The following is a 13,012-nucleotide window of genomic DNA, read 5'->3' on the forward strand; positions in this document are numbered from 1 at the left end:
CTGCAGTGAAATCAGCACTTTTCTTGTGCCCAAGTGGCACAGCAGCAGGTTCACCAGTCAATCTGGGAGTCCTGCCAGGTTCTCTTCAACTTAGCCACCACCACCAGGGACAGGGATGCTGCAGCCCACCTGGCACCACGTGCTCCGGGGGAAGGAGGCAATGTGCTGCTGTCACTGTCACCTCGGGACCTCACAGCCCATGGAGTCCTGCTCTGCAGCGGATGGGGACATCTGCGACAAGAGATCAAACACGGGCAAATACAGATCTCAAACAATGCCGTATGTGGCACAGGCAGGAAGACTGGTCAACGCAGAGTGGGAAGTGAGTTGAAAAGAGACAGTGGAAAGATTGGCTTTGGAAGGACTCTTACTCTATTTGAGGTATTTTTCCATTGAAAAAGTAAGTTATTTTGAAAATGTGATGGTTTTCTATCTCATTAAAGGGAGCATAATTCAAAACACGTGGAGTTTGTCCCACTTTTTTTTTTGGCCATCCTTCTTTGAGGCAAAAAAAGGGAAGGAATAGGAACACAAAACTGAAGTGGGCTTCTACTCATTCTCACTGCTTTCTGCTCCTTTTTCTGAAACGTTTTCAGTAGGAAAGTGAGAAGAAGGCCATCCCCCCATTATATTCTCCTTCTCTACTTCCTCCCACCTTTTCTCCTAAATAGAAAATAAGGGAAAAAAAAAAACACAAAAAAAACCATAGAAAAATTTAAAAGCTCCCACTCTTTCAAAACAAAAAAGTACCACACTTCCAAACATTAGGAAGGGACATCTTTCAGTTGCAGCATTCAGAAAGCTCCATCACTGCAACGCAAAGAATGACTATTTCCCACAAGAATGATGGAGAACATCAGCTCACCCCTTCAACAATCTCCTGCTTGCCTTTGGGCATGATGTGGACTCTGCCAACTCCTTGATGCCTCCTGGGCCAGACCAGTCTCGCACCAGGAGCTAGACTTCACCCATGATGTCTCTCTCTCCACTCCTCACAGGCAGGCAGTGTTTTTGGGGCATAAAGCCTGGCTGGGATCGAGCCGTTAGTTACCATTCCTGTTGACAGGCAAACTAGAATAGGCTCTGGCTCACTTTCTCCGAGCTGCGGAAGGAGGAATGAGCCGGGAAAAGAGTTCATTCAATTGCTTCTGTTTGGCAGCTCTGCAGGACTCTCCGCATAGAACAGAAAGAGATGTGGCAAGTAAGGAGTTGCCATTTTTAGAATTACATAAGCCAGTTTGATTGCCATCGAGGCACTCTGTGCAGCTCCTGCCACAGTGCCCTGCCGCTTGCTCTGCAGTGGGTCCGGGTTTCAAACAGCTTTAGGAGCAGGTCAGAAACCTGCTCTTCAAATCAGGTTTAAAACAGCAGTGTTAGCCCTTCAAAGTCAGCACAGACATGCAAGGACCCTAGGCCAGGGTGCTTCCAAAATCCCACTGACCACATTTGCAGTGGGACTCAAGCAGTGCTCCAAACCCTAGCTCCTCAGTAGTGCTTCAGACACCAAATAATATAAATTAGGACCATCTGCCCTCATAGATGCTATAATGCGTAACTCAGTGAATGGGCTGAAAACAACAGCCTGGAAGGACCCAATGCCAAGGTGGCTTCACCATGCATTGCTCCTGTCCCATACAGTCGTGGCTGTCTCCATTGGATGACACAGCAGCAGAGGGGCGTCATATCACCTACCCTAATGGCCCTGCCTGTGTTGGCTGAGGTGTTGGTACTGCTCCCATTATACAACACCATGGTTTCAAAGGGGTAACAGGAAGCAGTCAAACAGGTAACAAACCCCTCTTCATTCCAGCACCAAACTGCTATCCCTATATTCCCATTCGTTGCTCACTGATTTGTCAAAAAAGTGCCTCTGACCACTGCAAACTGAACTCCACCCAAACACCTTGGGGCCATTCCTGGGTTGCCCTTTAGGGCCACTAATTGCTGACCTACACTGAGCCAGACTCAAACTCAGCACGGTGGAGCCCGAGCCTGGCCATCACCGAAGTCCAGCTCTTCTCCATTGGCCCCTCCGCCGCACCTCACACCAGCCACAAAGCCACATCAGCAGCTGCTCCCCAGGCTCAAAAAGGCAGCCCCATCCTAATTGCCCGGACTGGTGGCTCACCCGGTCGTTCATCACCTCCTACTGTTGAAAATAAATAATAATAAAAGTACTTTAAAATCATATATAAAAAGCAAAGCAGCCTAGAAATCAAAGCCACCATTTCAGAGAGATCGAAGCATAATCCTAATAACTTTCGGCAGCTTCCACTGTGGAGTTTAAGCAGCTGCCAAGTTAAATAACCAGGAGTATCCTAAGTTATCTTCCAGTGGACCAGAAATGCTCAGCGCCGACTGCCCCGGCGGGGCGGCCGGACGGGCGGCAGCGCGGCCGGGCCTGTGGGCCCCTGTGCCCCCCTCCGGGACGGGGCACAGGCGGAACGCGGTCCCGGGGAGCCCCTCATCGGGCGGGTTTGGTTGTCGGGGGGCGAAAGGGAAAGCCCCACTGGTTTTCGATGTCAGCGGCAGGGGAGTGTTTGGGGCCGGGGCAGCGTGGCCGCAGCTAACGGGACCGGGGGCCCAGCGAACCCTGGGATGCGCCCGAGCTGTTTTGCGGGGCCGGGCAGGCACGGCAGCCGTTTATAGGGGATGCAGCGGCGCAAAAATAACCTGGGGAACGATCGCGTTTGCGTTGTGAGATGCTTCGCTGCGAGCGCCTTCCAGGGAGAAAATCCGCAAACCATTTCGCCCCAACAAACGCCGGGTGAAGGATTAAAACCCCGTAGGAAGAGGCAGAGAGCGGCGCTGAAATGGGACCCTGCAGCCCGCCCGACGTGCGGCCGCTCCTGCTCCCCAAAGCCGGGCTTAAGGCACAGAGCGGGGCTTAGGCACGGCGGGGCTGGGGCAGCTGTCCCAAAGTCAGTCATTTGTAATAGGCTTGCCGGAAGAGCAGTAGTGGAATTGATAGAGACAGCCTCCAGCTGCGCCTAAACCTGCGGTTTCAATTAAAATACTGAGCTCCGATGCGCGGGTTTGAGCTGGGATCCTCAAGAGCTGATGCGCAGGGAGCGCGGTATCCCGGCTCCTCACCCTCCACCGGGACTTCTTCGGGCCGCGGCCCCAGGGCTGCTACACGGGGTCCTCCTCACCCCCGGGAGCCCCGAGGCCTGTGAGACCCGCCGACCTGCTCGGTGCGGAGCGGGGAGCCGGCGGCTGCCGTGCCTTCGGCCGGGGAAGGGAAAGAGGGAGAGACCCGGCCCGGAGAACAGCCCTGCGAGGGGAAGCTGGCAGCGAGGTCCCGGCCCCGGCTCCGCAGCCCTCTTTTATCCTGCCCGAAATCATCTCGTTTACAGAAAATATTTGTTTGCACTATTAGTTGGTACTGGAGTTAATTACTCAACGTGTGAGCGGGGAGTAATATGGATAAAAGCAGCCCCAGTGTTTATTGTGTGGGTGAGCTGTTTGAGCGGTGCTTGAATAAACTGCAATTAGGGTTAGATAGAGATTAATTAACATGTGAGTGGCAAGGTGTAAAATAGTTCCCAACCCTCCACTCAGTATAATCTGCAGGCGAGGAAAAGAAGTTTGTGGAGGCTAATTAAATACTTTGCTAAAGCCGGCGAGCCCCGGGAGCGAGCGGAGCCCAGCCGCTGCCTACTCTCTGCTCGGCTCCCCGGGGCTCTCCCGCAGTCCAAGCACCGGTTTGTTGCCTGTGTGTACGGCTCTCCGCCGTTCCATCTCACCTTCTCCCCCCTTAAAACGCGGGACCCATCGGAGGAGACCGGGCGGATAGCAGCGAGCATAGCTGGGGGACAACAACTCCTAATGCTCCAGATGGGAAGACCCCTATTCCCGAGGCGGGGTGTCCCCCCTCACGTTCCCGAGGAGCCCCCGGGGCAGGGCTCTCCCCCCTTCGCCAGCCGGGGGCTGCTGCCGCCGCTTACAAAGTTTGTCTCTGGAGCGTGCTGTGGTTTGCAGGTGAAAAAGCCTGTCTGCAAACAGCCGCCGGCGAGCTGCCCCGGCTGGGAGGCGAGGGGAGGCTTGTCAGAACCCCCAGATTCCTACAAACTTTCTTAGGCGTGCGAGGGAGGTGAGAAAAATAATAATATAGAGATAGATAGATGGATAGATATAGGGGCCTTTTCATTGCTTTGCTTTACCTCTGGCCAGGCTCAATCTAAACCCTTCGCTCCCCCGCCCCCTCCCCCGGCTAATCCTCCCCTTTATTTTAGAAACACACAAAACCAGGTTCCACGCAGCGCTATAGTGGCTACAAGTGAAAGAGAACTGAGCGCCCTGAATCGCTGGGGGGAAATTGGTCCGGCTGAATAGCCCCGGCGAGGGACGGGCGGCTAATGGGGGCCAAGGGGGGTGCTGCACCGCAGCGGCCGGGCCCCCCAAACCAGGTGGACACGGGGCTTTCTCAATGCCCGCGTCCTCGCATCTGAGGGTTCTGCAAATCCTCCCCTCCCGCATCAAGTCGTTTTAATTAGAGAGAGGAAGGGAAGGACCCCCAGCATCCAGGCACTGTAATGTAGCGTCACCTATTTTGGGGAAGAGGGAGGATGGGGGGGGTGGGGGGCACGACCAGGGCTATAAGGAGGAGCCGCTCAGCTGCCCCCCCCCCCCCCCCCCCCCGGGAAGCGGGCACCTTTCGGGGTAACAATTTGCAAACCTCCCGTTCGCAGCGCACGGGGCCATGTTTTAATTTATTTTTAAATTTTTTTTTCATTTATTTATTAATTTATTTTTTTTAAAAAGCAGCGAAAACCCAGCCCCGGACTCGACTCCCTCCGCGTTTATTTAAGGCTAATCACCAGCTACCCTGAGAGGGGTGGAATTAAACTTAGTTTAATTAACATTAATACACTGTCCTAATTAATGGGTTGGCTATTAATTTATACATGCTGGGGAGGCTCGCAGATAAGTGACAATTTATTAATTATCTTCCAGCTCGGTTGCAACGGAGCTGATTGCAGATGGGTTGCCAAAATAACTCGAGCATGGTTGCGTGGTAGTTGCTTTAGGAAGGGAAAAAAATTCATTCTCCCCCTTCTTAAAGAAAAAAAATAAAAAAGAGAAAGAAAAAGAAGAAGAAGGAAAAAAAAATCCTCACGCTCACTCGGAGTGGCTCTTCTAACCCCAGCAAGAACTGGAGCACTCTTTTCCACCCAACTTGTGAATCGCACTTGCCTTCTAATTTGCCACATGCAAAACGATTCCTCTGCTTTGCAAGTTGCTTTTTAAGAAGGGAGAGAGAGAGGAAAAAACGCAGCTCGCACACGAGCGATTTGTGCGTCTTAAACTGGAAGGAAATTGTGCGTGGAGAGAAAGGGGGGGGGAGCTCCTCTTCCTCTCTCTGCCCCAGCCCACCGCGCTCCAGCCCGGCGCCTCGGCTCGGGGAAGATCCATGGTGGCATCCCCATGTCATTCTGCTCCAAGTGACTTCATATGATGTCAGCTTTAAATGTACGAGACCGTGATCTGACGCTCAGGAAGATGTTTGCTATCAAAATGTGACGGTGGCCACACTGCACTGCTTGGATGAGGCTCGCCGGCGCTGGGCAAAGGTAAGTGGTCCCAAACCGAACCCGGGCGCCCCTCACCGTGCCACCTGCCCCCCGCATCCCCTGCACCGCGGCCATCGGTGGGGCTGGGCTGGGTGGCATTGGGCTGGGGGAGACTTTTCTTTTTCTTTCTTGTTTTTTTTTTTTCTTTTAAATACTAACAAGGTCTAGCTTGCATGTTACTTTAGCGTGTTCCGCTTAATGAGCAGTAATCTGGTACCCTACGTGCCATTGTTCTTGGATATGTTCATTTAAATGTAAATAGGGAGGGGGTGCCGGTGGGGGGGGGGGGGGGGGGGGAGCGGGGGGAGAATAAGGTGCTTATTAAATTGATTTGTCTCCCTGGCTTTTCTGGAATGCAGAGCCGAGAGCGGGAGCGACTCGCTGCTCACACCAAGTTCCCTCACGGTGGAGCGACATGGCGAGCCCGGGGTCGCTGGAGACGGTCATGCCTTCCTCCTGCCCCCGGCACGACGGCAGGGCCGCCGCCGCTAACCCCTCCAAGACCCTGGCCTTCTCCATCGAGCGGATCATGGCCAAGACGTCGGAGCCCAAGCCAGCCTTCGAGCAGCGGCACGGAGGGCCGGAGTCGGAGCCGGTCAAGAAGCCGCTGAGCCTGTGCTCACCCCTGCCCTGCGTGATCCCTATCCCGCCGCTGGGCTACGAGGTGCCCTCCAAGACTCTCAGCTACTCGGAGCTGTGGAAGAGCAGCCTGCGGGGCGGCGCGGGGCTCTGCAAAGCCAACTGCGGCGTGTGCTGCAAGGCAGAACTCGCCCTGGGCCAGCCCAGCGGCCGGCTCATCAAGCCGCAGGTCATCCACCAAGCGGGAGCCGTGCCGGCCGCTCCCCGCTCCCTTTACTACTTCAATTACCTGGACGCCGCGTACCACCCGGCCGACATCCTGCACGGACAGCTCTTCCCCGCCGGCCTGCTGGGCGCCCCGCCGCCGGGGGGCCTCTCGGCCCACCAGAAGCTTTTCCTGCTGGAAAACGCCAAGCTAGCGGGGCTGGCGGCCGAGAAGCTGCCACCACCGCCGCCCTTCGCCCATAAGGAGCGGCTGCCGGGACACCTCGACCAGGTGATGAAGGATGCGGCGGCAGCGGAGCGCGGAGGCCCCCCCAAGGGCCACGCCAAGCTGGGGGGCGGCGGCGGCGCGGCGGAGGGAAAGCCCAAAAACTTTACCTGCGAGGTCTGCGGCAAGGTAAGGGGGGCGCCGGCAACGGGGAGGGGGGGAACGCACCCCAGGAGCGGCCAGGCCGGGCCGGGCCTGACCTCGTCTTCCCGGCGCTTCCCCGCAGGTATTCAACGCGCACTACAACCTCACCCGCCACATGCCGGTGCACACGGGGGCCAGGCCGTTCGTGTGCAAGGTCTGCGGGAAGGGCTTCCGCCAGGCCAGCACCCTGTGCCGGCACAAAATCATCCACACCCAGGTAGGTGGGGGGCTAGGCGGGGGGAAACGGCTGGCCCCCGCCCCCCGCAGCCCCCCCTGACCGGCCTCTCGCTTTCGTCTACCCCCCCCCCCGGTTGCAGGAGAAACCCCACAAGTGCAACCAGTGCGGGAAGGCGTTCAACAGGAGCTCCACGCTCAACACCCACATCCGCATCCACGCCGGCTATAAGCCTTTCGTCTGCGAGTTCTGCGGCAAGGGCTTCCACCAGAAAGGTGAGCTGAGCTGGGATGGGATGGGGCCCTTGCCCATCGTTAGCGGAAATTAGACGCGGCGAGCCCTGCCCGGCTCGGCCGGAGCAGCCGCCGCTCCCAATTACTTCCCCTCTAAGCGGGGCTGCATCGCTGGGCCCCGCTGATGGTTCTCCCTAAATGCTTTTTAAATGAGAGGTGCCGGGCCTTGGTCCTAATCCAGAGCCCCTCCGTTTGCCGCGGGTCACCGGGCTGACCCTGTCTCTCATTTGTGCCGTGCCACTTGCACGCTGCTCCGCGCTGACAGGAACCGAGTTTGACAAGGCGGGTGGGGGGAGACCCTTCCTAATGCCCCCGCCCCGTCCTGCACGGCTTTACCTGTGCACCGAGCGGCCTGGGCACCCTCGGTAACCCCCTTTTCCACCTTCTTCCTTTCTCGCAGGCAACTACAAGAACCACAAGCTGACCCACAGCGGGGAGAAGCAGTACAAGTGCACCATTTGCAACAAAGCCTTCCACCAGATCTATAACTTGACTTTCCACATGCACACCCACAATGACAAGAAGCCCTTTACGTGCGTCACTTGCGGGAAAGGATTTTGCAGAAACTTTGATTTAAAAAAGCACGTCCGAAAGTTGCACGACAGCGTCTCCAGCGCTCCTCCGCCGCGGGACCCTGGGCGCAGCGGGCAGAGCTAAGGGGCCCGCACGCCGCCCCACTCGGACCTGCTCCACCAGGCCAGCACTATTTATCCAAACCAGCCTTTGCTTCTCTTCTTTTCCCCAGCGAGCTCAGCCGCCGGTAGCAAGCGATCCCGAGCCGCAGTTGTATATAAGAGGAATCTTATTAAACGGCGCGTTGCGCCGCTGGAGCGGGCCAGGAGGGGCCGGGCTGGCCGCCCCCCGCCAGGACAGCGCTCTTTATCCGTGTCTGTAAATCTCCATTTTAAATGTACGCTCGAATAAGTGAGGAATATATATATATATCTATATCTATCTTATCATGGGACAATAAACCGACCCTTCGCAGGTGTCTCATTTCCCACCTCGGCCCCGGTCCGAGCTGTGACTGGGCTCAACAGAGCTGTCCGCCGGCTATACTCGGCTTGCGGGAGCTCCGGGAGCCGGGACGACGGCGGGGAGAGCCAAGCCCTGCCGCCCCGGGGCCCACCGAGCCCTGTGGAGGAAACCGAACGAGGGCGGGAGGGCAGCGGGCGGCTTCCTTGTGCTGCCGCCCCCCGGGAACGGGGCAGCGCCGCTGCGGGACCCCCGACGGGCTGCGCGAAGGGTGGTTCGGAGTTTCCCAGCGCTGCTTCCCGGGGTCGGTTCATTGCGGCGTGTTAAATCCGCTGCTGAATGACTCTCTTCCCCTGCATGCAGATAAAATGATCTCACGCTTGCTTTCCGAGTAATGACCCAAATTAAGAGAGAAAACACAGACCCTTCAAACCGCATTACATTAATCTAATCACTCCCAGCAGGCCTCAGAAACTCTTTTTGATCAGAATATGGATAATCAAGCGCTTGGATAACACTAAATATTCCCTTCTCATCTCCACCCCTCCCTCACTTTTAATATGCGAGTGTCTATTCCGGCCACGTCGTTAGGAACAATATTATTCTAAGCGGAGTAAGGAGCTGGAGCCGGCCTTGCGTGTGCGTGTGCTAGGGCCGGGCTTGCCAATGAAGAGGGGAACGAGCGAGGCACCAAAATGCCTGGGGACGGTGTAACGGGGAGTTCACCTTTCTCCGCTTAATTGAGTAGCTAAACGGTGGGAGGCAAGGACAAGCACAGCTCGGGAGGCGACCCCTCGCTCCGGCTTTCGGGATTCATTAATCGGCTGCGATGCTCCGCTCTCCCCGAGGAGCGGGCCGGGCCCGGGGGGGTGCCGGGGCCCCTGCTCCTGCTGGCGGGAGCGGGGCCAGTTCAGGGATGCTCGGGGTTTGCATTTTGAAGTACCAGAAGTAACGTTTGGATGGTTTGCGTCGGGTGAGGAGTGGAAAGGATGTCCGTGGTCCTGGCAGAGGGGAAAGATCGTGGTGGAATTTGTACAAGATCTGGGGAGAGTTTCAGGTTATATTAAAAAAAAAAAAAGAAAGAAATAAGAAAAATTGAACCCCTTCGCTGTAAGTCTCTGCTCTGGGAAGCCTCGGGGGGGGAACCGTCCCCAAGCAGGGAAGGGGCTGTATCTCAGCCCCTCACCGGCGGATCGCGGCTGCGAACAGCCAGCCGAGCCCGGCTCTCCCCAGCAGACGGGGCGGGAGAGCCCCCGCTCCGGAGGCGTCGGGAAGGGACCCCTCTCCTCTGAATGGACACTGTGCGGGGGGACACACGGCAGGACAGGGTCCCGGAGGCGGCGAGCGGCGGGGTGTGCGCAGCTCGGGAGCAGCCGCGGAGCAGGTCCCGCTGCCAGGGCCGGGGAAAGCGGCACTGGAGGAGGGTAGAGCTGTGCTGCCAGGCGGGCGCCCAATGCTGGTCCCCCCAGACAGCACGCAGGCTGCTTCCCCAGAGCTCCTGACAGGCGGGAGCAGCGCGAAACCTGCTCCCGGGAAGGGAATTAAGGGAAGCGCGTTCCTTTCGTATCCTTATAAAAAGCGGCGTTGTTTACAGAGCCCTCTGTGAGAGGGGGAGCGGCATCCCCGTCACGGCTGCGGGCACCCTTAGGGCACCCCGGGTGCCGCGGCGGCCCGGTGGGTCACCCCGGTGGTGGTGGGCAGCGCAGCCCGTCCCGCGCCGGCGTCGCTCCGGTGTCCCCCGGCCTCGGGCGCACCGGGAAGCGGTCGCCACCGGCCCCCTCACCCCCTCCTTCTTCCCCGGGATCTCACCCGGATCCCGGCACACACAAGCCGCAGATCGCGGGGGAGGGGCGGTTCTGTCAGACACACACACGCCAGAGCCTCCAATTATCTTCTCCCTCACAAGATGTTTCTGCTGTCCACGACTGCTCACACTTCGGCACTCTTGCCAGCAAGCCTCAATAATAACACAAAAACCCGCACAGAAACCCCTCTCTCGGCACCGCAGCCAGGCACACAACAGATTGAGCAGGGCCGGTGCCTCGGGGGGGGGGGGGGGGGGAGGTTAGAGGTGCCTTCGCGTACAGCGACAAGCCAGCACCGTCGGGTTACCCCCCGCCTAGCTCGGCTCGGCCCGGTCCGGTGTGTCCCTGGGACCGGGCAGCAGCCAGGTGCGCCCCGCCGGGCACCGGGAAGCGAACAACCTGGAGGCAGCTGCGTTGCCCTTTTCCCTGCACTCCGCTCTCCAAACGTCTGAGCAACCAGTTTGCTGCTAGAAACATGTTAATTGCCAACGGAGCTCATTAAGGCATGCACATGCAAAACACAGCAAGGGAGATTAAATGGACAAAAGCGCAATAATGAACTGTCAAAAATCGGACCCATCTACAAGACCAGGAGCACTCAAGAATGAGGCATTTAGAGGCAACAAAGGATTGTCTGGGACAGGAAGAAAGGACGACCTAGACTTTTGTTTAGTCAACACAATTGATTACAAATGAGAGATTAACAGGATAGCTTCAGAGTTTTTTTGAAGGAGGCAGAAGAGAAAAGTCCAATTAAGTGCACCGAATGTTAACTACATTGATTTCCACGGCCAGCCCTAGAGAAATTCTCATTAAACCATCCCTGGCGATCCCTTTTGGAAAGTAATTTGTCTCCCTGATGGAGCAGAGAAAGGGAGCCGTGTAAAGAGAAAGAAGCGCTAGTTCTTGGCACAATGAGCTTAGGAGACACACTGGAAAGAGCCAAAGGGGGAGTTAATGAGCATCTGACAAGCCGCTTGGACCCGGGCCTGGAGAGCAGCGATGAAAAGATGGAATTGGCCAACAACTATTCTTTATATCAAACATAAAAAGGCCAATCTGAAACAGGGCTGCTCAAAGCTGGTGGGGAAGAAAAGAAAGGCCCCCACTGGGGGGTGGAGTGGAGGGCTCAACTGCCCCACTGGGATAGGGAAAAAACCCATAATCTACCGGTATGACCCTCTCGGAGAGCGGGGTTGCGGTACCCGGCACCACCCCAGGTCAGGGCTGGGAGGAGGCTCAGCTTCACCCCACACCGCTCCCCCGTAAGGGGACCCCCACGCCCGCCGCGCTGGGAACAGCTCTGTGAGGTTGTCCCGCAGAGGTAGATCACCAGGCGGCACAACAGCGGCCTGGCTCTCCCCGGGAGGCCGCGCCGCCCCGAATCCGCCTTCCACCTTCCTCCCGGGGGTGCAGTTGCCCGACCCCCCCCCCCAGGGACCGGGCACCGCAAGGCAACGCGCCTCCTCTCCCCTCGTGTAGACACGGCTCGCTCGGAGGCTCTTAAATCAGATTAGGGCTCGTTAATAACAATTTTGGCTTAAGTCTGTATTGACTTAGGTTTAGGAATGGCTTAGCACTTTCGCTTAAGTCAACACGACAGCTAAATTGACACATGCCTTTCCCAACCCGCAGGGTTCCCGCGGACGCACAGGTGCCCGCAGGACTCGTCCTTCTGCCGCTTTAAGCCGTTTTACGCGAGTATTTGCGTTATCTTTGAGCGAGCCACCGGGCCTCGAGGGTGCCGGCCCATTCCTCATGTCACGGAGGGGCTCCGCTTCCGAGCCACCTCTCGAGGTTGAGCCCTTCCCGCCGCTCAGCCCCTGTGGTCCTTCCCCAGTCTGCTCCCTAACACCCATCGCCACCCCTGCAGGTGTGGACCTCAGATACCAGAGAATCGGGGCCGCGCCCACAGCCGGCTCCGATCCCGGGCGGGACACCGAGGGACACCTGGGGGCAGTGCAGGCACAGGGCGCGAGCGGCTGCTACCCTGGGGGTGCGCTGCAAGGGAGCTGCTTGGTGACCCATGCTCACCCCACACTCTCTCGAGTGTTCCGGCGCGCAGGTCTTACACCACAACGAGCTTCACCCCAAACCATTTGCCTTCCTAACCTCCTCACTACCACCCTACCTTCTCCCAGCCACCAGCTCTGCAACTCTCTAGGGTGACCCCGTGTCATAACTAAAGTCCTCAGTAAAGACACATAAAGAGGAGAAAAAACTCTTTACTAGCTTGCTTCTACCGTCCTCCATGACCTTCCAGGAAACCTATCCGACCTTTCAACACTACTCCTAGCCTACTCATACCACTAACCCTGCCTGAGCTAATGCCACAAGCACACGTTATTCCTATTTCTCTCTTAGAGCTGCTTGATTGAATCATGGCAACACCTGCCCTCAATTAAAAACATTTAAACGAGGTGCATGTGGACACCTGTGCTCTCTGTGTTGGGGAGAGTTATTTTTCCTTCTCAGGTGGTGCACTCAGCCCCGGGACATCGAGAACACAAACAGTTCTCTGGCGTGGGTGTTTCAAGCCATGAGTACTCTTAAACTCGGGAAAAAAAAGCTGATTTGAAGTGACCCCGGGAAGAGCGTATTTAGTTGGGATAACGCCTTGTTGCCCTCATCGGGGACAACGAATTGCTGGATGTGGAGCAGAGGGGAAGGGGCTGCTCTCAGAGTTCTGGGTTTGTAACCCCTAAACAACACCAAAACGTGACTTTTCCTACAAGCATTTGCATCTTTGCTTATATGGAGCAGAAGACCCTCCAGCTGATGGGCAAAGTCCGGGCACTCTGTTTCACCTCTCCCTACTGCTAGCCGAGGTGCTGGGAGTAGCCCCGGCCCCACCGAGCGGTCCTATCCGCATCTCGCTGCGCCGTCCCGCTACCAGCGGCGGGGAGCAAAACCCTCGCCCAATTGCAACGGGGGTGAGCGTTTGAAAGACCTCTGCGGTGGACGGGATTGTCCTGTGG

General features: G+C 57.1%; 2 protein-coding genes across 2 annotated transcripts in view; one reads left to right on the forward strand and one right to left on the reverse strand.

The window, feature by feature from the left end:
* Positions 1 to 13,012, reverse strand: part of CEP15 (centrosomal protein 15) — a 33,949-nt gene that overhangs the window by 5,343 nt on the left and 15,594 nt on the right. The gene's annotated exons all lie outside the window — the stretch shown is intronic.
* Positions 5,989 to 7,911, forward strand: FEZF2 (FEZ family zinc finger 2). Its single transcript, XM_034066463.1, has 4 exons — positions 5,989 to 6,771; positions 6,869 to 7,003; positions 7,104 to 7,236; positions 7,655 to 7,911. Exons 1-4 carry the CDS (start codon positions 5,989 to 5,991, stop codon positions 7,909 to 7,911), a joined length of 1,308 nt encoding a protein of 435 aa, XP_033922354.1.

The sequence above is a fragment of the Melopsittacus undulatus genome, chromosome 9, assembly GCF_012275295.1.
Source record: "Melopsittacus undulatus isolate bMelUnd1 chromosome 9, bMelUnd1.mat.Z, whole genome shotgun sequence".
Lineage (NCBI taxonomy): Eukaryota > Metazoa > Chordata > Aves > Psittaciformes > Psittaculidae > Melopsittacus > Melopsittacus undulatus.